This window comes from Panulirus ornatus, chromosome 4, assembly GCF_036320965.1.
Source record: "Panulirus ornatus isolate Po-2019 chromosome 4, ASM3632096v1, whole genome shotgun sequence".
Taxonomy (NCBI): Eukaryota; Metazoa; Arthropoda; class Malacostraca; order Decapoda; family Palinuridae; genus Panulirus; species Panulirus ornatus.
The window spans coordinates 90,362,284-90,389,200 of record NC_092227.1 but is presented as its reverse complement, the minus strand read 5'-3'; the positions used below and the strand labels follow the sequence as shown (position 1 = coordinate 90,389,200).

The following is a 26,917-nucleotide window of genomic DNA, read 5'->3' as shown; positions in this document are numbered from 1 at the left end:
CACTCCCCACGTGACTCCTTCTGTTTCCTTTCTGTTTAGAAAGTAAAATTCAAGGAGGGGAGGGTTTCTAGCTCCCCCGCTCCCGTCCCCTTTAGTCGCCTTCTACGACACGTGAGGAATGCGTGAGAAGTATTCTTTCTCCCCTATCCCCAGGGATAAATAATTGTAATAATAATATTAATAATAATAATAACACAAACCTCGCCAGGTGGTAGTGTGTCCCGCAGTGTATCGAGACAGACTTCCCCAGAACTTTTTTAAAGGGGAAGTAAATGTTTATAGTTGTGTTACTGGAGTGATAGTTTTCATACATGGTGCTTTTGACAAGAAAATAGTAAAATTGGAAAAAATGTAGCTTAGACATTGAAGCTTATTGATACAGTGGTTAAATTGATGAGAACTACTACTGACGTTTGTGTAAATAAATTATACATTTCCTTTTTCCATAGCCAGAGGTTGAACCATTATGTGACATTCATTTTTTCATTTCATTTCAAGCTAGAAGTTTCAGTTTTCTAAATTGTTTCTTACATTTTTCATATGTATATATATGTATGTGGGTGTGCGTGTGTATGTGCGTATGTGTGTGTGTGTGTGTGTGTGTGTGTGTGTGTGTGTGTGTATATATATATATTTTTTTTTTTTTTTTTTTTATACTTTGTCGCTGTCTCCCGCGTTTGCGAGGTAGCGCAAGGAAACAGACGAAAGAAATGGCCCAACCCTCCCCATACACATGTACATACACACGTCCACACACGCAAATAGGCATACCTACACAGCTTTCCATGGTTTACCCCGGACGCTTCACATGCCTTGATTCAATCCACTGACAGCACGTCAACCACTGTATACCACATCGCTCCAATTCACTCTATTCCTTGCCCTCCTTTCACCCTCCTGCATGTTCAGGCCCCGATCACACAAAATCCTTTTCACTCCATCTTTCCACCTCCAATTTGGTCTCCCTCTTCTCCTCGTTCCCTCCACCTCCGACACATATATCCTCTTGGTCAATCTTTCCTCACTCATTCTCTCCATGTGCCCAAACCATTTCAAAACACCCTCTTCTGCTCTCTCAACCACGCTCTTTTTATTTCCACACATCTCTCTTACCCTTACGTTACTTACTCGATCAAACCACCTCACACCACACATTGTCCTCAAACATCTCATTTCCAGCACATCCATCCTCCTGCGCACAACTCTATCCATAGCCCACGCCTCGCAACCATACAACATTGTTGGAACTACTATTCCTTCAAACATACCCATTTTTGCTTTCCGGGATAATGTTCTCGACTTCCACACATTTTTCAAGGCTCCCAAAATTTTCGCCCCCTCCCCCACCCTATGATCCACTTCCGCTTCCATGGTTCCATCCGCTGACAGATCCACTCCCAGATATCTAAAACACTTCACTTCCTCCAGTTTTTCTCCATTCAAACTCACCTCCCAATTGACTTGACCCTCAACCCTACTGTACCTAATAACCTTGCTCTTATTCACATTTACTCTTAACTTTCTTCTTCCACACACTTTACCAAACTCCGTCACCAGCTTCTGCAGTTTCTCACATGAATCCGCCACCAGCGCTGTATCATCAGCGAACAACAACTGACTCACTTCCCAAGCTCTCTCATCCCCAACAGACTTCATACTTGCCCCTCTTTCCAAGACTCTTGCATTTACCTCCCTAACAACCCCATCCATAAACAAATTAAACAACCATGGAGACATCACACACCCCTGCCGCAAACCTACATTCACTGAGAACCAATCACTCTCCTCTCTTCCTACACGTACACATGCCTTACATCCTCGATAAAAACTTTTCACTGCTTCTAACAACTTGCCTCCCACACCATATATTCTTAATACCTTCCACAGAGCATCTCTATCAACTCTATCATATGCCTTCTCCAGATCCATAAATGCTACATACAAATCCATTTGCTTTTCTAAGTATTTCTCACATACATTCTTCAAAGCAAACACCTGATCCACACATCCTCTACCACTTCTGCAATTGAGTGGGAGAAGTATAAAAGAAAGAGACAGGAGGTCAAGAGAAAGGTGCAAGAGGTGAAAAAAAGGGCAAATGAGAGTTGGGGTGAGAGACTATCAGTAAATTTTAGGGAGAATAAAAAGATGTTCTGGAAGGAGGTAAATAGGGTGCGTAAGACAAGGGAGCAAATGGGAACTTCAGTGAAGGGCGTAAATGGGGAGGTGATAACAAGTAGTGGTGATGTGAGAAGGAGATGGAATGAGTATTTTGAAGGTTTGTTGAATGTGTCTGATGACAGAGTGGCAGATATAGGGTGTTTTGGTCGAGGTGGTGTGCAAAGTGAGAGGGTTAGGGAAAATGATTTGGTAAACAGAGAAGAGGTAGTAAAAGCTTTGCGGAAGATGAAAGCCGGCAAGGCAGCAGGTTTGGATGGTATTGCAGTGGAATTTATTAAAAAAGGGGGTGACTGTATTGTTGACTGGTTGGTAAGGTTATTTAATGTATGTATGACTCATGGTGAGGTGCCTGAGGATTGGCGGAATGCGTGCATAGTGCCATTGTACAAAGGCAAAGGGGATAAGAGTGAGTGCTCAAATTACAGAGGTATAAGTTTGTTGAGTATTCCTGGTAAATTATATGGGAGGGTATTGATTGAGAGGGTGAAGGCATGTACAGAGCATCAGATTGGGGAAGAGCAGTATATATATATATATATATATATATATATATATATATATATATATATATTATCCCTGGGGATAGGGGTGAAAGAATACTTCCCACGCATTCCTCGCGTGTCGTAGAAAGCGACTAGAGGGGACGGGAGCGGGGGGCCAGAAATCCTCCCCTCCTTGTATTTTTTTAACTTTCTAAAATGGGAAACAGAAGAAGGAGTCACGCGGGGAGTGCTCATCCTCCTCGAAGGCTCAGATTGGGGTGCCTAAATGTGTGTGGATGTAACCAAGATGTGAAAAAAGGAGAGATAGGTAGTATGTTTGAGGAAAGGAACCTGGATGTTTTGGCTCTGAGTGAAACGAAGCTCAAGGGTAAAGGGGTAGAGTGGTTTGGGAATGTCTTGGGAGTAAAGTCAGGGGTTAGTGAGAGGACAAGAGCAAGGGAAGGAGTAGCAGTACTCCTGAAACAGGAGTTGTGGGAGTATGTGATAGAATGTAAGAAAGTAAATTCTCGATTAATATGGGTAAAACTGAAAGTTGATGGAGAGAGATGGGTGATTATTGGTGCATATGCACCTGGGCATGAGAAGAAAGATCATGAGAGGCAAGTGTTTTGGGAGCAGCTGAATGAGTGTGTTAGTGGTTTTGATGCACGAGACCGGGTTATAGTGATGGGTGATTTGAATGCAAAGGTGAGTAATGTGGCAATTGAGGGAATAATTGGTATACATGGGGTGTTCAGTGTTGTAAATGGAAATGGGGAAGAGCTTGTAGATTTATGTGCTGAAAAAGGACTGATGATTGGGAATACCTGGTTTAAAAAGCGAGATATACATAAGTATACTTATGTAAGTAGGAGAGATGGCCAGAGAGCATTATTGGATTATGTGTTAATTGACAGGCGCGCGAAAGAGAGACTTTTGGATGTTAATGTGCTGAGAGGTGCAACTGGAGGGATGTCTGATCATTATCTTGTGGAGGCTAAGGTGAAGATTTGTATGGGTTTTCAGAAAAGAAGAGTGAATGTTGGGGTGAAGAGGGTGGTGAGAGTAAGTGAGCTTGGGAAGGAGACTTGTGTGAGGAAGTACCAGGTGAGACTGAGTACAGAATGGAAAAAGGTGAGAACAATGGAAGTAAGGGGAGTGGGGGAGGAATGGGATGTATTTAGGGAATCAGTGATGGATTGCGCAAAAGATGCTTGTGGCATGAGAAGAGTGGGAGGTGGGTTGATTAGAAAGGGTAGTGAGTGGTGGGATGAAGAAGTAAGAATATTAGTGAAAGAGAAGAGAGAGGCATTTGGACGATTTTTGCAGGGAAAAAATGCAATTGAGTGGGAGATGTATAAAAGAAAGAGACAGGAGGTCAAGAGAAAGGTGCAAGAGGTGAAAAAAAGGGCAAATGAGAGTTGGGGTGAGAGAGTATCATTAAATTTTAGGGAGAATAAAAAGGTGTTCTGGAAGGAGGTAAATAAAGTGCGTAAGACAAGGGAGCAAATGGGAACTTCAGTGAAGGGCACAAATGGGGAGGTGATAACAGGTAGTGGTGATGTGAAAAGGAGATGGAGTGAGTATTTTGAAGGTTTGTTGAATGTGTTTGATGATAGAGTGGCAGATATAGGGTGTTTTGGTCGAGGTGGTGTGCAAAGTGAGAGGGTTAGGGAAAATGATTTGGTAAACAGAGAAGAGGTAGTAAAAGCTTTGTGGAAGATGAAAGCCGGCAAGGCAGCAGGTTTGGATGGTATTGCAGTGGAATTTATTAAAAAAGGGGGTGACTGTATTGTTGACTGGTTGGTAAGGTCATTTAATGTATGTATGTTTGTTGAGTATTCCTGGTAAATTATATGGGAGGGTATTGATTGAGAGGGTGAAGGCATGTACAGAGCATCAGATTGGGGAAGAGCAGTGTGGTTTCAGAAGTGGTAGAGGATGTGTGGATCAGGTGTTTGCTTTGAAGAATGTATGTGAGAAATACTTAGAAAAGCAAATGGATTTGTATGTAGCATTTATGGATCTGGAGAAGGCATATGATAGAGTTGACAGAGATGCTCTGTGGAAGGTATTAAGAATATATGGTGTGGGAGGAAAGTTGTTAGAAGCAGTGAAAAGTTTTTATCGAGGATGTAAGGCATGTGTACGTGTAGGAAGAGAGGAAAGTGATTTGTTCTCAGTGAATGTAGGTTTGTGGCAGGGGTGTGTGATGTCTCCATGGTTGTTCAATTTGTTTATGGATGGGGTTGTTAGGGAGGTGAATGCAAGAGTTTTGGAAAGAGGGGCAAGTATGAAGTCTGTTGGGGATGAGAGAGCTTGGGAAGTGAGTCAGTTGTTGTTCGCTGATGATACAGCGCTGGTGGCTGATTCATGTGAGAAACTGCAGAAGCTGGTGACTGAGTTTGGTAAAGTGTGTGAAAGAAGAAAGTTAAGAGTAAATGTGAATAAGAGCAAGGTTATTAGGTACAGTAGGGTTGAGGGTCAAGTCAATTGGGAGGTGAGTTTGAATGGAGAAAAACTGGAGGAAGTGAAGTGTTTTAGATATCTGGGAGTGGATCTGGCAGCGGATGGAACCATGGAAGCAGAAGTGGATCATAGGGTGGGGGAGGGGGCGAAAATTCTGGGAGCCTTGAAGAATGTGTGGAAGTCGAGAACATTATCTCGGAAAGCAAAAATGGGTATGTTTGAAGGAATAGTGGTTCCAACAATGTTGTATGGTTGCGAGACGTGGGCTATGGATAGAGTTGTGCGCAGGAGGATGGATGTGCTGGAAATGAGATGTTTGAGGACAATGTGTGGTGTGAGGTGGTTTGATTGAGTAAGTAACGTAAGGGTAAGAGAGATGTGTGGAAATAAAAAGGGCGTGGTTGAGAGAGCAGAAGAGGGTGTTTTGAAATGGTTTGGGCACATGGAGAGAATGAGTGAGGAAAGATTGACCAAGAGGATATATGTGTCGGAGGTGGAGGGAACAAGGAGAAGAGGGAGACCAAATTGGAGGTGGAAAGATGGAGTGAAAAAGATTTTGTGTGATCGGGGCCTGAACATGCAGGAGGGTGAAAGGAGGGCAAGGAATAGAGTGAATTGGAGCGATGTGGTATACTGGGGTTGACGTGCTGTCAGTGGATTGAATCAAGGCATGTGAAGTGTCTGGGGTAAACAATGGAAAGCTGTGTAGGTATGTATATTTGCGTGTGTGGATGTATGTATATACATGTGTATGGGGGTGGGTTGGGCCATTTCTTTCGTCTGTTTCCTTGCGCTACCTCGCAAACGCGGGAGACAGCGACAAAGCAAAAAGAAAAAAAAAAAAAAAAATAATAATAATAATGATTACTTGCAACAGTTTATCTCAAATTTAGTGATTAGTCTTACCTGATATCTGTACTGCAGACTCTAGTTTGGGAATACCCTCACCAACTGGCCAAGTGTCTCTATTCATATCAAAGTCTTGCTTACTTCTCGATAAAGGTCTCTCTAGATTTAAGCCTGCACTACGGATTTCATCACTAACTTGATCTCCAAGGAAGCCAACAACAGCCTAATTAGGTGGAAAAGTAGAAAGAAAATCAATCAATATGATAATCTACATGCACAGAAGGTGAAGCAATACTACACAGTACATTTATCAGTTCACAAAACCTTACTTTATATCCCTCTCATGATCTGGTTGGTTTACTGGTCTGTCAGATGCCACATTTCAATCACCTCAGCTGTTATAAGAATGTGTGAAAGAATAATAATAATATCTAAAATGATCAAAGATTTCACTTGGTGAGATGATTCCTGGCCAGAAAATTCTCACAGTAATGGTTACACACAGAAAACAACCACTACCCAAGGATGGACTATAACTGAACTAGATTTAATGGACTCTTAGCAAATGGGCAGAACTTGGGTTATCAAAACACAAGTAAAAATATGTCTGTCTATTTACAAAGCAAGACAATGATATTCACATATACAAAAGCACAGATATTTAAACAGTGGTTGTGAGAAGAGGTCCAAGCAGTGATCCCCGTCATTTCAAGATTCTGAAGGATCTACACTTCTTGAAGCCTATTATATTCAAGCAGTACGAGGAATACATTACGAATGGGCTCCAAGTGATATGTGGATTAGATATTTTGTTTGAGAGTGCCAAATACTGTGAGTTTAAATGAAGTTTGGGAGTAGAAGCTTCCCAAGTTCAAATCGAATGAAGTATTGCCAACTTGCATGAATCAAGATCTTTTCTTTCTTTAATAAGTCATTCCAAAAAGACCAAATTTGTAATAGTGTGAGTGAATAAAACTGTGAAGTAAAAAAGTGCAATACATTAATGTATGAAAGAGCAGCTTGCCATAGGTAAGTCAAACTTTTAAATTTCAACATTACCAAAAGGCAACAATAACAGTTGAACATATGATTTCTCAGGTTGAAGGATACTCCAACCAACACATTCAATATCATTCAGTAAAATTGCAGAGGCCTTAGGAATAAGCAAGCACAACTATCACTGTCGCTTGCAATGTACAGGCCATCCATTATTTGTCTACAAGAAACCTATCTGAACAGCACAGTCAATGATTGTGCTATTTTAGATAAATATCACTTGTATATAAGAGATGAAGGTCATGGGGAAGCCATCTATGTACACCAAAGCTTACTCCGTACAGGAGTGACTTAATTCTACTCTAGAAGCCGTCGCATACAGAATGAAATTCAATAACACATACCTGGCCATTTGTTCAATTTACTGTCCCAGTTCCAATGCATTTGATGATGATGAGTTCACTTTGCTTTTCAGTCAATCACGCCACAAAAAATTAATTCTTGGAGATTTCAATGCTTATCATCATCAGTAAGGAAGTATATGGGCAGACTCTCATGGGACGCAAATGGTAAATTATATCATCAATTCTAATCTTGCTCTTCTGAAAGATGGTACTGGAACTCATGTAGATGATTAGACAGGAAACATCTCAGCCATCAACCTATCTTTGTCATCCCCAGATATACTAAATGACTTCAATCCTTGAGAAGAGACTACTTCTCAATCTGTCTTACACATTTATTCACATTCATCTATTAAAATTAACCACCTTTTCCCACATTAGCGAGGTAGTGCAAAGAAACAGATGAGGAATGGCCCAGCCCACCCACATACACCTGTATATACATAAACGCCCACACACGCACATATCCATACATATACATACACAGACATATACATATATGCACATGTACATATCCATACTTCCTGCCTTCATCCATTCCCTTCACCACCCTGCCACACAAAATAGCATCCCCCCTCCAGCAAGGTAGCTCCAGGAACTGAAAAAAAAAAGGCCACATTTGTTCACACTCAGTCTCTAGTTTTATGTAATGCACCCAAACCACAGCTCCCTTTCCACATCCAGGCCCTACAGACCTTTCCATGGTTTACCCCAAACGCTTCACATGCCCTGGTTCAATCCAATGACAGCACGTCGACCCCAATATACCACATCATTCCAATTCACTCTATTCCTTGCGTGCCTTTCACCCTCCTGTATGTTCAGGCCCGGATTGTTCAAAATCTTTTTCACTCTATCCTTCCACCTCCAATTTGGTCTCCAGCTTCTCCTTCTTCCCTCCACCTCTGACACATATATCCTTTCTGTCAATCTTTCCTCACTCATTCTCTCCATGTGTCCAAACCATTTCAACACACCCTCTTCTGTTCCCTCAACCACACTCTTTTTATTACCACACATCTCTCTTACCCTTTCATTCCTTACTCAATCAAACCACCTTACACCACATATTGTCCTCAAACATTTCATTTCCAACACATCCACCTTCCTCCACACAACCCTATCTATAGCCCATGCCTCACAACCATATAACATTGTTGGAACCATTATTCCTTCAAACATACCCATTTTTGCTATCCGAGATAACGTTCTCACCCTCCACACATTCTTCAACACTCCCAGAACCTTCACCCCCTCCCCAACCCTTTGACTCACTTCTGCTCCCATGATTCCATCTGCTGCTAAGTCCACTATCAGATATCTAAAACACTTCACTTCCTCCAGTTTTTCTCCATTCAAACTTACCTCCCATTTAACTTGTCCCTCAACCCTACTGAACATAATAACCTTGCTCTTATTCACATTTACTCTCAACTTTCTTCTTTCACACACTTTACCAAACTCAGACACCAACTTCTGCAGTTTCTCACCCGAATCAGCCACCAGTGTTCTATCATAAGCAAACAACAACCGACTCACTTCCCAAGCCCTCTCATCCACAACAGACAGCATACTTGCTCCTCTCTCCAAAACTCTTGTACTCACCTCCCCAACAACTCCATCCATAAAAAATCAAACAACCATGGAGACATCAGGCACCCTTGCCACAAATTGACATTCACTGAGAACCAATCACTTTCTTCTCTTCCTACTCGTACACATACCTTACATCCTTAGTAAAAACTTTTCACTGCTTCTAGCAACTTACCTCCCAACCATATACTCTTAATACCTTCCACAAAACATCTCTATCCACCATATCATGTGCCTTTTCCAGATCCATAAATGCTACATACAAATCTACCTGTTTTTTTAAGTATTTCTCACATGCATTCTTCAAAGCAAACACCTGATCCACACATCCTCTACCACTTCTGAAACCACACTGCTCTTCCCCAATCTCATGCTCTGTACATGCCTTTACCCTCTCAATCAATACTCTTCCATATAATTTCCCAGGAATACTCTGCAATTTGAACATTCACCTTTATCCCCTTTGCCTTTGTACAATGGCACTATGCATGCATTCCACCAATCCTCAGGCACCTCACCATGATCCATACATACACTGAATATCCTTACCAGCCAGTCACAACACACTCATCCCTTTTTTAATAAATTCCACAGCATCCAAACCTGCTGCCTTGCCAGCTTTCATCTTCTGCAAAGCTTTCACTACCTCTTCTCTCTTCACCAAACCATTCTCCCTGATTCTCTCAATTTGCACTACACCCCGACCAAAACACCCTATATCTTCCACTCTATCATTAGACATATTCAACAAACCTTCAAAATATTCACTCTAAACCTTCAAAATATTCACTCTATCTCCTCACTTCATCACTACTTGTTATCACATCCCCAATTGCCCCCTTCACCGATGTTCCCTTTTGCTCTCTTGTCTTACACACTTTATTTACCTCCTTCCAAAACATCTTTTTATTCTCCTAAAATTTAATGCTACTCTCTCACCCCAACTCTCATTTGCCCTCTTTTTCACCTCTTGCACCTTTCTCTTGACCTCCTGCTCTTTTATACATCTCCCAATAATTTGCACTTCTTCTGTGCAAAAATTTTCCAAATGCCTCTCTCTTCTCTCACAAACAATCGTACTTATTCATCCCACCATTCACTACCCTTTCTAATCTGCCCACCTCCCACCTTTCTCATGCCATATGCATCTTTTGCGCAAGCCATCACTGCTTTCCTAAATACATCCCATTCCTTCTCCCATCCCCTTACATCATTTGCTCTCACCTTTTGCCATTCTGCACTCAATCTCTCCTGGTACATCCTCACATAAGTCTCCTTTCCAAGCTCACTTACTCACATCACTCTCTTCTCCCCAACATTCTCTCTTCTTTTCTGAAAACCTCTACAAATCTTCACCTTTGCCTCCACAAGACAGTGATCAGATATCCCTCCAGCTGCCCCTCTCAGCACATTAACATCCAAAAGTCTCTCTTTTACACACCTATCAATTAACACATAATCCAATATTGCCCTTTGGCCATCTCTCCTACTCACATATGCATACTTATGTATATCTCTCCTTAAACCAGGTATTCCCAATCACCAGTCTTTTTTCAGTACACAAGTCCACAAGCTCTTCACCATTTCCATTTACAACCCTGAACAACCCATGTACACCAATTATACCCTCAACTGCTACATTACTCACCTTTGCATTCAAATCACCCATTGCTATAACCCAGTCTCATGCATCAAAGCTGCTAACACACTCACTCAGCTGCTCCCAAAACACTTGCCTCTCATGATCTTTCTTCTCGTGACCAGGTGCATAGACACCATTAATCAACCATCTCTCTCCATCTACTTTCAGTTTCACCCATATCAATCCAGAGTTTACTTTCTTACGCTCTATCACATATTCCCACATCTGCTGCAGGAGGAGTGCCACTCCTTCCTTTGCTCTTGTCCTCTCACTAACCCCTGACTTTACTCTCAAGACATTCCCAAACCAGTCTTCCCCTTTACCCTTGAGCTTCGTTTCATTCAATATTATCAGACCATCTCCGTTTAGATTTAATTATAAGAAAGCATATTTGGGGTCATTCTCAAGACAAGCCATCCTAGATATATCCAGAGACGGCATTGATTTAAATGTCAATATTTCAACTAATTCCATCCTTAGGGCTACTGAGGCCTCTACTCCTAAGATCCCTCCAATATCCACAAAGCATAGAGTTCCTTGCTGGATGCCAGATTGCTGAAATGAACTGCTTGAGGGCAACAGGAAATAAAGGATTTTCAACAAAGAGCCCTCAGATAACAACTTCATTGCATATAAACAAGCAAAGGCTCAGGCAAGAAGAATAATATGGCAAGCCAAGACAGACTCCTGGCATGGCTGTTTCAACTGTCAATAAGGACACACCCAGCAGTCAGGTCTAGTCCACAATTAAGAAAAAGACAAGAAAATACGAACAACCCTCCATACTCCAACTTACCATGTAAGATGGCACCATCAATAACCCAGGTGACAATAGCCAACGCTATCGCCAGGAGATTCTCAGACATAAGTAGCATGGCCAATTATGATTGACGGTTTTTACACCACAAACATCATGCCGAGCAAACGGTGACTGACTTTGCCACAGACGATAAAAATACACCATACAATAATTCATTTACCTTTAAGGAATTACTTCTTGCCCTGAAATCCTATAAAGGTTCCAGCCCAGGACCCAGCAAGATAACCTACGAGATGATTCAACGTCTTAGTCAGGCCAACCTGACTAGTTTTAAGCATTGTACAATGAGATTTGGACATCTAAAACATTTCTAAACTCATGGCACTTTACGCATGTCATCTCCATCCCAAAAGCTTCTGGATACCTTATGAATATCAATTCATTTCAACCTATTGCACTGATGAGATGCATTTGTAAGGTCATGGAAAGATTGGTTAAAGGCTTATCTTTTCATCAGAATCGCAGAATTTATCACACAATCAAAAGTGTGCTTTCCATAAACACAGAGGCACAATAGATCATTTAATAAAATTAGAACATATTTTAGACACTTTCATAAATAAAGATTTTTCAATCGCAGTCTTCTTACATTTGGTAAAAGCCTTTGACATGACATGGTGAAACAGAATCTTTTTGTTCAAAACTTTTTATATGACAGAGCATTTGCTGTCGAGATTGCTGCACCTAACATAATCTTGGACACATTCATCCAAGAGAATGGGGTGCTGCAAAGGCAGTGTTCTGAGCCCAACATTATTTAATACTATGACTAATGATATTCTGTCTCTAGCTTCTGTCCCTTAAAACCTTAAATACTCACTTTATGCTGATGATTGTGCAAATGGTACTCTTTGCCTAATGCGCTACAGTGGGGTTTAAGTTTTCAGCAGTTAAAAGTGTCACAGTTGTTTTAACCTATAAAAATAAAATCCCAAATTTGCAGCTAAAATTAGAAAATAACCCGATTCCCCTCTGCAACAACGTAAAGTTTCTTGTATCAAACTTTGACAAATGATTATATTGGAAAAAGCTTATAGATCATTTGATGAAAATTGTAATAAAAGGTTAAATATTCTTAAGTATCTCTTCGGTTCATTTTGGAGAGCCAAAAGGAAATCTTTATTCATGTTGCAAATGGCCCTTTTTCAAAGTAAGCTAGAGTATGGCTCTCAGGTGTATGCTTCGGAGAGCAACTATACCCTAAGAAGGCTGGATGTGTTGCAGAATAAATGCCTACAAATGTGTCTTGGAGCTCTGTCATGTACCAGAGTTCTGTGATTGGAAGTTGAGGCAAATGTACCTCCTCTTTGGCTGCATCAGGATGAATCAACGTTGAAGTGTGGTATTCCGATGGCCAGAAGAAACACTACTGCCTGTTGCCTGGCACAATACGAACAGTTCATTGACAAAGGCATCAGGGCCCTGGCCCTCAGAATACACTTCCTCAATGAGAATTCTGGTCTGAAAGTGAAAGAAGTGGACATACTGGTTAGAAATAAATCACCTCCTTGGAAGGAGTCTAGAATAACAATGAAACCAAATGGCTTCCTGTGATGAAAAGGAGTGCACTTGAGAGTGAGGTATTCCAGCAATTCTGTTGCATCATTATGGATCATTTATCATATGTCCACTTTACACAAGACAGGATACTGAACCATACATCTGTTTTCATGCAGAATTATTTGCTAAAGACAAAACCACAGATTACATAATTAATTCAATTCATGTGAAATCAGTAATTCTTACTGATTCGTTATCGGCCCTTAAAGCTACAGACTATGATTATACAGAGTCAAATAAAATTCAGGGCAACCTTATTAATAAATCAAATTCGTGTAACAAAGATATCATCTTGATTTGGGTGCCTGGTCATTGCAACATCTGTGGCAATGAATTGGCAGACCAGTTGGCTAAGTCTACCTCAGAACTCGAAGAGGGTGTTCCGATCCCTTGGGAGCTGGAGTCCTGCCTTTCCTTAGGAAAAATTCTTCTGTGGGAAAGTCAGTGGACAAAGAAATAAAAGCCACAAGAAGTGGACTGGACGACCTCATACAGGATGGAAAGAAAGGAGGAAGTCATGCTAAACCATCTACATCTCAACTCCACATACAGGACCCACCTACAACTGTATTTCAACCAAAACTTTTCACCAAGATGTGGAGCATGCCAAACAAACTGAAAAGACCACCTTCTCATTCTATGCATGAAATACTGGGAAAACAGGAACAGTTTGACATACTATTTCAAGAAAAAGAAAAACTTCACCAAGTACAATCTCCTTGGTGATGATATCAGTATAATCAAAAAATTGATTAAATTTCTCAAGGAAATGGACATAAGATGAGATAAGGTGGTTCATTGGTTCGACTCTTTGTCAGACCTGGCTTCAGGGTGTGGTTGCTTCTGCACTGGCTGGTTGTGTGTAGGGTGAAGCAATTTGCTCATTATATTGTTGGCCTGAGTGGGGGTGGTTCAGCTTAAAGCTGGTCCCGATGTGGTGTCAAGCTGAAGAATTGCCAGATGTGAGATTTCAAGATCTATATATCTGTTTCATGCCAAGGTGAAGGATTATCTTTAATCTGTCCTATCGTTTTGCAGTGCTTCTGGCAGCTGCGTCAGTGGATGCTGTGCTGACTGTGTGGTGTTTGCTACTACGTTGACACAACACCCACTTAACTTTTATTCCAATATCTGTATTTCTATTATTATCATTTTTATCATCATTATTTTTTTCATACTATTCGCCATTTCTCGTATTAGCAAGGAAGCACAAAGAACAGAGGACTGAGCCTTTGAGGGACTATCCTCACTTACCCCCTTCTCTCTTCTTTCTTTTGGAAAATTGAAAATTATATTTATTTTTATTTATTATACTTTGTCGCTGTCTCCCGCATTTGCAAGGTAGCGCCAGGAAACAGACGAAAGAAATGGCCCAACCCCCCCCCATACACATGTATATACATACGTCCACACACGCAAATATACATACCTACACAGCTTTCCATGGTTTACCCCAGACGCTTCACATGCCTTGATTCAATCCACTGACAGCACGTCAACCCCGGTATACCACATCGCTCCAATTCACTCTATTCCTTGCCCTCCTTTCACCCTCCTGCATGTTCAGGCCCCGATCACACAAAATCTTTTTCACTCCATCTTTCCACCTCCAATTTGGTCTCCCACTTCTCCTTGTTCCCTCCACCTCCGACACATATATCCTCTTGGTCAATCTTTCCTCATTCATTCTCTCCATGTGCCCAAACCACTTCAAAACACCCTCTTCTGCTCTCTCAACCACGCCCTTTTTATTTCCACACATCTCTCTTACCCTTACGTTACTTACTCGATCAAACCACCTAACACCACACATTGTCCTCAAACATCTCATTTCCAGCACATCCATCCTCCTGCGCACAACTCTATCCATAGCCCACGCCTCGCAACCATACAACATTGTTGGAACCACTATTCCTTCAAACATACCCATTTTTGCTTTCCGAGATAATGTTCTCGACTTCCACACATTCTTCAAGGCCCCCAGAATTTTCGCCCCCTCCCCCACCCTATGATCCACTTCCGCTTCCATGGTTCCATCCGCTGCCAGATCCACTCCCAGATATCTAAAACACTTCACTTCCTCCAGTTTTTCTCCATTCAAACTCACCTCCCAATTGACTTGACCCTCAACCCTACTGTACCTAATAACCTTGCTCTTATTCACATTTACTCTTAACTTTCTTCTTCCACACACTTTACCAAACTCAGTCACCAGCTTCTGCAGTTTCTCACATGAATCAGCCACCAGCGCTGTATCATCAGCGAACAACAACTGACTCACTTCCCAAGCTCTCTCACCCCCAACAGACTTCATACTTGCCCCTCTTTCCAAAACTCTTGCATTTACCTCCCTAACAACCCCATCCATAAACAAATTAAACAACCATGGAGACATCACACACCCCTGCCACAAACCTACATTCACTAAGAACCAATCACTTTCCTCTCTTCCTACACGTACACATGCCTTACATCCTCGATAAAAACTTTTCACTGCTTCTAACAACTTTCCTCCCACACCATATATTCTTAATACCTTCCACAGAGCATCTCTATCAACTCTATCATATGCCTTCTCCAGATCCATAAATGCTACATACAAATCCATTTGCTTTTCTAAGTATTTCTCACATACATTCTTCAAAGCAAACACCTGATCCACACATCCTCTACCACTTCTGAAATCACACTGCTCTTCCCCGATCTGATGCTCTGTACATGCCTTCACCCTCTCAATCAATACCCTCCCATATAATTTACCAGGAATACTCAACAAACTTATACCTCTGTAATTTGAGCACTCACTCTTATCCCCTTTGCCTTTGTACAATGGCACTATGCACGCATTCCGCCAATCCTCAGGCACCTCACCATGAGTCATACATACATTAAATAACCTTACCAACCAGTCAACAATACAGTCACCCCCTTTTTTAATAAATTCCACTGCAATACCATCCAAACCTGCTGCCTTGCCAGCTTTCATCTTCCGCAAAGCTTTCACTACCTCTTCTCTGTTTACCAAATCATTTTCCCTAACCCTCTCACTTTGCACACCACCTCGACCAAAACACCCTATATCTGCCACTCTATCATCAAACACATTCAACAAACCTTCAAAATACTCACTCCATCTCCTTCTCACATCACCACTACTTGTTATCACCTCCCCATTTGAGCCCTTCACTGAAGTTCCCATTTGCTCCCTTGTCTTACACACTTTATTTACCTCCTTCCAGAACATCTTTTTATTCTCTCTAAAATTTAATGATACTCTCTCACCCCAACTCTCATTTGCCCTTTTTTTCACCTCTTGCACCTTTCTCTTGACCTCCTGTCTCTTTCTTTTATACATCTCCCACTCAATTGCATTTTATCCCTGCAAAAATCGTCCAAATGCCTCTCTCTTCTCTTTCACTAATACTCTTACTTCTTCATCCCACCACTCACTACCCTTTCTAATCAACCCACCTCCCACTCTTCTCATGCCACAAGCATCTTTTGCGCAATCCATCACTGATTCCCTAAATACATCCCATTCCTCCCCCACTCCCCTTACTTCCATTGTTCTCACCTTTTTCCATTCTGTACTCAGTCTCTCCTGGTACTTCCTCACACAGGTCTCCTTCCCAAGCTCACTTACTCTCACCACCCTCTTCACCCCAACATTCACTCTTCTTTTCTGAAAACCCATACAAATCTTCACCTTAGCCTCCACAAGATAATGATCAGACATCCCTCCAGTTGCACCTCTCAGCACATTAACATCCAAAAGTCTCTCTTTCGCACGCCTGTCAATTAACACGTAATCCAATAACGCTCTCTGGCCATCTCTCCTACTTACATAAGTATACTTATGTATATCTCGCTTTTTAAACCAGGTATTCCCAATCATCAGTCCTTTTTCAGCACATAAATCTACAAGCTCTTCACCATTTCCATTTACAACACTGAACACCCCATGTAAACCAATTATTCCCTCAACTGCCACATTATTCACCTTTGCATTCAAATGACCCATCACTATAACCCGGTCTCGTGCATCAAAACCACTAACACACTCATTCAGCTGCTCCCAAAACACTTGCCTCTCATGATCTTTCTTCTCATGCCCAAGTGCATATGCACCAATAATCACCCACCTCTCTCCATCAACTTTCAGTTTTACCCATATTAATCGAGAATTTACTTTCTTACATTCTATCACATACTCCCACAACTCCTGTTTCAGGAGAGGGGAAAATTTCCAGCCCCCCACTCCTTCCCATTTAAGTCGCCTTCTACAACATGCAGGCAATACGTGGGAAATATTCTTTCTCACCTATCCGCAGGGATACTTTTTTTTTATTTTGCTTTGTCGCTGTCTCCCGCGTTTGCGAGGCATCGCAAGGAAACAGACGAAAGAAATGACCCAACCCACCCCCATACACATGTATATATATACACGTCCACACACGCAAATATACATACCTATACATCTCAATGTACACATATATATACACACACAGACATATACATATATACACATGTACATAATTCATACTGTCTGCCTTTATTTATTCCCATCGCAACCTCGCCACACATGTGCGAGAGGTAGCGCTAGGTAAAGACAACAAAGGCCCCATTCGTTCACACTCAGTCTCTAGCTGTCATGTAACAATGCTCGAAAACACAGCTCCCTTTCCACATCCAGGCCCCACAGAACTTCCCATGGTTTACCCCAAACGCTTCACATGCCCTTATTCAATCCACTGACAGCACGTCGACCCCGGTATACCACATCAATCCAATTCACTCTATTCCTTGCACGCCTTTCACCCTCCTGCATGTTCAGGCCCCAATCACTCAAAATCTTTTTCACTCCATCTTTCCACCTCCAATTTGGTCTCCCACTTCTCCGCGTTCCCTCCACCTCTGACATATATAACCTCTTGATCAATCTTTCCTCACACATTTTCTCCATGTGCCCAAACAATTTCAAAACACCCTCTGCTGCTCTCTCAACCACGCTCTTTTTATTTCCACACAACTCTCTTACCCTTTCATTACTTACTCGATCAAACCACCTCACACCACATATTGTCCTCAAACATCTCATTTCCAGCACATCCACCCTCCTGTGCACAACTCTATCCATAGCTCATGCCTCGCAACAATACAACATTGTTGGAACCGCTATTCCTTCAAACATAGCCATTTTTGCTTTCCGAGATAATGTTCTCGACTTCCACACATTCTTCAAGGCTCCCAGGATTTTCACTTTTTAAACCAGGTATTCCCAATCACCAGTCCTTTTTCAGCACATAAATCTACAAGCTCTTCACCATTTCCTTTTACAACACTGAATATCCCATTTTTTTTTTTTTTTTGCTTTGTCGGTCTCCCGCGTTTGCGAGGTAGCACAAGGAAACAGACGAATGAAATGGCCCAACCCACCCCCATACACATGTATATACATACGTCCACACACGCAAATATACATACCTACACAGCTTTCCATGGTTTACCCCAGATGCTTCACATGCCTTGATTCAATCCACTGACAGCACGTCAACCCCGGTATACCACATCGCTCTAATTCACTCTATTCCTTGCCCTCCTTTCACCCTCCTGCATGTTCAGGCCCCGATCACACACACAATCTTTTTCACTCCATCTTTCCACCTCCAATTTGGTCTCCCTCTTCTCCTCGTTCCCTCCACCTCCGACACATATATTCTCTTGGTCAATCTTTCCTCACTCATTCTCTCCATGTGCCCGAACCATTTCAAAACACCCTCTTCTGCTCTCTCAACCACGCTCTTTTTATTTCCACACATCTCTCTTACCCTTACGTTACTTACTCGATCAAACCACCTCACACCACATATTGTCCTCAAACATCTCATTTCCAGCACATCCATCCTCCTGCGCACAACTCTATCCATAGCCCACGCCTCGCAACCATACAACATTGTTGGAACCACTATTCCTTCAAACATACCCATTTTTGCTTTCCGAGATAATGTTCTCGACTTCCACACATTCTTCAAGGCTCCCAGGATTTTCACTTTTTAAACCAGGTATTCCCAATCACCAGTCCTTTTTCAGCACATAAATCTACAAGCTCTTCACCATTTCCTTTTACAACACTGAATATCCCATTTTCTTTTTTTTTTTTTTTTTTTGCTTTGTCGGTCTCCCGCGTTTGCGAGGTAGCACAAGGAAACAGACGAAAGAAATGGCCCAACCCACCCCCATACACATGTATATACATACGTCCACACACGCAAATATACATACCTACACAGCTTTCCATGGTTTACCCCAGATGCTTCACATGCCTTGATTCAATCCACTGACAGCACGTCAACCCCGGTATACCACATCGCTCTAATTCACTCTATTCCTTGCCCTCCTTTCACCCTCCTGCATGTTCAGGCCCCGATCACACACAATCTTTTTCACTCCATCTTTCCACCTCCAATTTGGTCTCCCTCTTCTCCTCGTTCCCTCCACCTCCGACACATATATTCTCTTGGTCAATCTTTCCTCACTCATTCTCTCCATGTGCCCGAACCATTTCAAAACACCCTCTTCTGCTCTCTCAACCACGCTCTTTTTATTTCCACACATCTCTCTTACCCTTACGTTACTTACTCGATCAAACCACCTCACACCACATATTGTCCTCAAACATCTCATTTCCAGCACATCCATCCTCCTGCGCACAACTCTATCCATAGCCCACGCCTCGCAACCATACAACATTGTTGGAACCACTATTCCTTCAAACATACCCATTTTTGCTTTCCGAGATAATGTTCTCGACTTCCACACATTCTTCAAGGCTCCCAGAATTTTCGCCCCATCCCCCACCCTATGATCCACTTCCGCTTCCATGGTTCCATCCGCTGCCAGATCCACTCCCAGATATCTAAAACACTTCACTTCCTCCAGTTTTTCTCCATTCAAACTCACCTCTCAATTGACTTGACACTCAAACCTACTGTACCTAATAACCTTGCTCTTATTCACATTTACTCTTAACTTTCTTCTTTCACACACTTTATCAAACTCAGTCACCAGCTTCTGCAGTTTCTCACATGAATCAGCCACCAGCGCTGTATATCAGCGAACAACAACTGACTCACTTCCCAAGCTCTCTCATCCCCAACAGACTTCATACTTGCCCCTCTTTCCAAAACTCTTGCATTCACCTCCCTAACAACCCCATCCATAAACAAATTAAACAACCATGGAGACATCACACACCCCTGCCGCAAACCTACATTCACTGAGAACCAATCACTTTCCTCTCTTCCTACACGTACACATGCCTTACATCCTCGATAAAAACTTTTCACTGCTTCTAACAACTTGCCTCCCACACCATATATTCTTAATACCTTCCACAGAGCATCTCTATCAACTCTATCATATGCCTTCTCCAGATCCATAAATGCTACATACAAATCCATTTGCTTTTCTAAGTATTTCTCACATACATTCTTCAAAGCAAACACCTGATCCACACATCCTCTACCACTTCTGAAACCACACTGCTCTTCCCCAATCTGATGCTCTGTACATGCCTTCACCCTCTCAATCAATATCCTCCCATATAATTTACCAGGAATACTCAACAAACTTATACCTCTGTAATTTGAGCACTCACTCTTATCCCCTTTGCCTTTGTACAATGGCACTATGCACGCATTCCGCCAATCCTCAGGCACCTCACCATGAGTCATACATACATTAAATAACCTTACCAACCAGTCAACAATACAGTCACCCCCTTTTTTAATAAATTCCACTGCAATACCATCCAAACCTGCTGCCTTGCCGGCTTTCATCTTCCGCAAAGCTTTTACTACCAATTATTCCCTCAACTGCCACGTTACTCACCTTTGCATTCAAATCACCCATCACTATAACCCAGTCTTGTGCATCAAAACCACTAATACACTCATTCAGCTGCTCCCAAAACACTAGCCTCTCATGATCTTTCTTCTCATGCCCAGGTGCATAAGCACCAATAATCACCCATCTCTCTCCATCAACTTTCAGTTTTACCCATATTAATCTAAAATTTACTTTCTTACATTCTGTCACATACTCCCACAACCTCTGTTTCAGGAGTAGTGCTACTCCTTCCCTTGTTCTTGTCCTCTCACTAACTCCTGACTTTACTCCCAAGACATTCCCAAACCACTCTTACCCTTTACCCTTGAGCTTCGTTTCACTCAGAGCCAAAACATCCAGGTCCCTTTCCTCAAACATACTACCTATCTCTCCTTTTTTCACATCTTGGTTACATCCACACACATTTAGACATCCCAATCTGAGCCTTCGAGGAGGATGAGCACTCCCCGCATGACTCCTTCTTCTGTTTCCCATTTTAGAAAGTTAAAAATACAAGGAGGGGAGGATTTCTGGCCCCCCACTCTCGTCCCTTCTAATTGCCTTCTACGACATGTGAGAAATGCGTGGGAAGTATTCTTTATCCCCTATCCCAAGGGATAATATATATCTATTTATTTTGCTTTGTTGCTGTCTCCCACATTAGCGAGGTAGCGCAAGGAAACAGACGAAAGAATGGCCCAACCTGCCCACATACACATGTATATACATATACATCCACACATGCAAATATACATACCTATACATATCAATGTACACATATATATACACAGACAAACATATACATATATACACATGTACGTACTTCATACTGTCTGCCTTTATTTGTTCCCATCGCCACCTCGCCACACATGGAATAACAACCCCCTCCCCCCTCATGTGTGCGAGGTAGCACTAGGAAAACACACCAAAGGCCCCATTCGTTCACACTCAGTCTCTAGCTGTCATGTAATAATACACCGAAACCACAGCTCCCTTTCCACATCCAGGCCCCAAACACTTTCCATGGTTTACCCCAGACACTTCACATGCCCTGGTTCAATCCATTGACAGCACGTCGACCCCAGTATACCACATCGTTCCAATTCACTCTATTCCTTGCCCGCCTTTCACCCTCCTGCATGTTCAGGCCCCAATCACTCATCTTTTTCACTCCATCTTTCCACCTCCAATTTGGTCTCCCACTTCTCCTCGTTCCCTCCACCTCTGACACATATATATCCTCTTGATCAATCTCTCCTCACTCATCCTCTCCATGTGACCAAATCATTTCAAAACACCCTCTTCTGCTCTCTCAACCACGCTCTTTTTATTTCCACACATCTCTCTTACCCTTACATTACTTACTCGATCAAACCACATCACACCACATACTGTCCTCAAACATCTCATTTCCAGCACATCCACCCTCCTGCGCACAACTCTGTCCATAGCCCACGCCTCGCAACCATACAACATTGCTGGGACCACTATTCCTTCAAACATACCCATTTTTGCTTTCCGAGATAATGTTCTCGACTTCCAAACATTCTTCAAGGCTCCCAGAATTTTCGCCCCCTCCCCCACCCTATGATTCACTTCCGCTTCCATGGTTCCATCCACTGCCAGATCCACTCCCAGATATCTAAAACACTGTACTTCCTCCAGCTTTTCTCCATTCAAACTTACCTCCCAATTGACTTGACCCTCAACCCTATTGTACCTAATAACCTTGCTCTTATTCACCTTCACTCTTAACTTTCTTCTTTCACACACTTTACCAAACTCAGTCACCAGCTTCTGCAGTTTCTCACATGAATCAGCCACCAGTGCTGTATCATCAGCGAACAACAACTGACTCACTTCCCTAGCTCTCTCATCCACAACAGACTGTATACTTTCTCTTTCCCCTCTTTCCAAAACTCTTGCATTCACCTCCCTAACAACCCCATCCATAAACAAATTAAACAACCATGGAGACATCACACACCCCTGCCGCAAATCTACATTCACAGAGATCCAAACACTTTCCTCTCTTCCTACACGTAAACATGCCTTACATCCTCGATAAAAACTTTTCACTGCTTCTAACAACTTGCCTCCCACACCATATATTCTTAAAACCTTCCACAGAGCATCGCTATCAACTCTATCATATACCTTCTCCAGATCCATAAATGCTACATACAAATCTATTTGCTTTTCTAAGTATTTCTCACATACATTCTTCAAAGCAAACACCTGATCCACACATCCTCTACCACAGTCTGAAACCACACTGTTCTTCCCCAATCTGATGCTCTGTACATGCCTTCACCCTTTCAATCAATACCCTCCCATATAATTTACCAGGAATACTCAACAAACTTATACCTCTGTAATTTGAGCACTCACTCTTATCCCCTTTGCCTTTGTACAATGGCACTATGCAAGCATTCTGCCAATCCTCAGGCACCTCACCATGAGTCATGTATACATTAAATAACCTTACCAACCAGTCAACAATACAGTCACTCCCTTTTTTAATAAATGCCACTGCAATACCATCCAAACCTGCTGCCTTGCCGGCTTTCATCTTCCATAAAGCTTTTACTACCTCTTTTCTATTTACCAAATCATTTTCCCTAGCCCTCTCACTTTGCACACCACCTCGACCAAAACACCCTATATCTGCCACTCTATCATCAAACACATTCAACAAACCTTCAAAATACTCACTCCATCTCCTTCTCACATCACCACTACTTGTTATCACCTCCCCATTAGCCCCCTTCACTGAAGTTCCCATTTGCTCCCTTGTCTTACGCACTTTATTTACCTCCTTCCAAAACATCTTTTTATTCCCCCTGAAATTTAATGATACTATTTCACCCCAACTCTCATTTGCCCTCTTTCTCCCCTCCTGCACCTTTCTCTTGACATCCTGCCTCTTTCTTTTATACCTCTCCCACTCATTTGCATTTTTTCCCTGCAAAAGTCGTCCAAATGCCTCTCTCTTCTCTTTCACTAATAATCTTACTCCTTCATTTCACCACTCACTACCCCTTCTAATCAACCCACCTCCCACCCTTGTCATGCCACAAGCATCTTTTGCGCAAGCCATCATTGATTCCCTAAGTACATCCCATTCCTCCCCCACTCCCCTTACCTCCTTTGTTCTCACCTTTTTCCATTCTATACTCAGTCTCTCCTGGTACTTCCTCACCCAAGTCTCCTTCCCAAGCTCACTTACTCTCACCACTCTCTTCACCCCAACATTCTCTCTTCTTTTCTGAAAACCCCCACAAATCTTCACCTTCGCCTCCACAAGGTAATGATCAGACATCCCTCCAGTTGCTCCTTTCAGCACATTAACATCCAAAAGTCTCTCTTTCGTGCGTCTATCAATTAACACGTAATCCAATAACGCTCTCTGGCCATCTCTCCTACTTACATACGTATACTTATGTATATCTCGCTTTTTAAACCAAGTATTCCCAATCACCAGTCCTTTTTCAGCACATAAATCTGCAAGCTCTTCACCATTTTCATTTACAACACTGAACACTCCATGTATACCAATTATTCCCTCAACTGCCACATTACTCACCTTTGCATTCAAATCACCCATCACTATAACCCGGTCTTGTGCATCAAAACCACTTACACACTCATTCAGCTGCTCCCAAAACACTTGCCTCTCATGATCTTTCTTCTCATGCCCAGGTGCATATGCACCAATAATCACCCATCTCTCTCCATCAACTTTCAGTTTTACCCATATCAATCTAGAATTTACTTTCTTACACTCTATCACATACTCCCACAACTCCTGATTCAGGAGTAGTGCTACTCCTTCCCTTGCTCTTGTCCTCTCACTAACCCCTGACTTTACTCCCAAGACATTCCCAAACCACTCTTCCCCTTTACCCTTTAGCTTCGTTTCACTCAGAGCCAAAACATCCAGGTTCCTTTCCTCAAACATACTACCTATCTTTCCTTTTTTCTCATCTTGGTTACATCCACACACATTTAGACACCCCAATCTGAGCCTTCGAGGAGGATGAGCACTCCTCGCGTGACTCCTTCTTCTGTTTCCCCTTTTAGAAAGTTAAAATACAAGGAGGGGAGGGTTTCTGGCCCCCCGCTCCCGTCCCCTTTAGGTGCCTTCTATGACATCTTTTTTTTTTTTTTTTTTGCTTTGTCGCTGTCTCCCGCGTTTGCGAGGTAGCGCAAGGAAACAGACAAAAGAAATGGCCCAACTCACCCCCATACACATGTATATACATACGTCCACACACGCAAATATACATACCTACACAGCTTTCCATGGTTTACCCCAGACGCTTCACATGCCCTGATTCAATCCACTGACAGCACGTCAACCCCGGTATACCACATCGATCCAATTCACTCTATTCCTTGCCCTCCTTTCACCCTCCTGCATGTTCAGACCCCGATCACACAAAATCTTTTTCACTCCATCTTTCCACCTCCAATTTGGTCTCCCTCTTCTCCTCGTTCCCTCCACCTCCGACACATATATCCTCTTGGTCAATCTTTCCTCACTCATTCTCTCCATGTGCCCAAACCATTTCAAAACACCCTCTTCTGCTCTCTCAACCACGCTCTTTTTATTTCCACACATCTCTCTTACCCTTACGTTACTTACTCGATCAAACCACCTCACACCACACATTGTCCTCAAACATCTCATTTCCAGCACATCCATCCTCCTGCGCACAACTCTATCCATAGCCCATGCCTCGCAACCATACAACATTGTTGGAACCACTATTCCTTCAAACATACCCATTTTTGCTTTCCGAGATAATGTTCTCGACTTCCACACATTCTTCAAGGCTCCCAGGATTTTCGCCCCCTCCCCCACCCTATGATCCACTTCCGCTAACATGGTTCCATCCGCTGCCAGATCCACTCCCAGATATCTAAAACACTTTACTTCCTCCAGTTTTTCTCCATTCAAACTTACCTCCCAATTGACTTGACCCTCAACCCTACTGTACCTAATTACCTTGCTCTTATTCACATTTACTCTTAACTTTCTTCTTTCACACACTTTACCAAACTCAGTCACCAGCTTCTGCAGTTTCTCACATGAATCAGCCACCAGCGCTGTATCATCAGCGAACAACAACTGACTCACTTCCCAAGCTCTCTCATCCCCAACAGATGTATATGACAGTCATATACATCAATTCATGTGTACCATAAAAATATTCTTAAATTACTGAAAATAAGGAAAATACTTTCATTAAATTAAAACATATGATGTAAAAGGTTTACTTCACCAAATATTAAGCATCAAAAAGCTAAGACAACCAGGACAGACTGATTCTCTTGAAATTACTGAACCTTATCTTGCTTCATCTTCAGCACATCTTCCCAGTAATATGCTAATGTATATACATATATTCTTTTATTATACTTAATTGATGTTTCCCACATCAGTGTGGTAGCACAAGGAAACAGACAAAGAATGGCCCATCCACTTATATACACATATATACATATAAATGCCATACATGCACATATTCATATCAACATATACATACATATACATGCACACACACAGACACATACATATATATACACATATACATATTCATACTTGCTTGCTTTCATTCATTCCCGGCGTGAATCCGCTCCACAGGAAACAGCATCACTACCACCCATTTGAGCAAGGGAGCGCCAGGAAAACAGACAAAAAAGTCCACATTCGTTCATACTCATTCTCTAACTGTCACACGTAATGCATCAAAACCACAGTTTCCTTTCCATATCCAGGCCCTACACACCTTTCCATGGTTTACCCCAGATGCTTCACATGACCTGGTTCACTCCACTGACAGCACATCCACCCCAGTATACCACATTGTTCCAATTCCCCCTATTCCTTGCACGCCTCTCACCCTCTTGTATGTTCAGGCCCTGATCACTTAAAATCTTTTTCACTCCATTCTTCCACCTCCAGTTTGGTCTCCTGCTTCTCCTTGTTCCCTCTACCTCTGACACATATATCCTCTTTGTCAATCTT

At 42.2% G+C, this 26,917-nt stretch overlaps 1 protein-coding gene across 1 annotated transcript in view; it reads right to left on the bottom strand.

Annotated features, from left to right (window-relative positions):
* Nucleotides 1–26,917, bottom strand: part of LOC139764912 (uncharacterized) — a 567,165-nt gene that overhangs the window by 391,861 nt on the left and 148,387 nt on the right. The window contains exon 10 of the mRNA XM_071691991.1: nt 6,039–6,204. Coding sequence (XP_071548092.1) covers nt 6,039–6,204 — 166 coding nt within the window. The remainder of the gene's footprint in view (nt 1–6,038; nt 6,205–26,917) is intronic.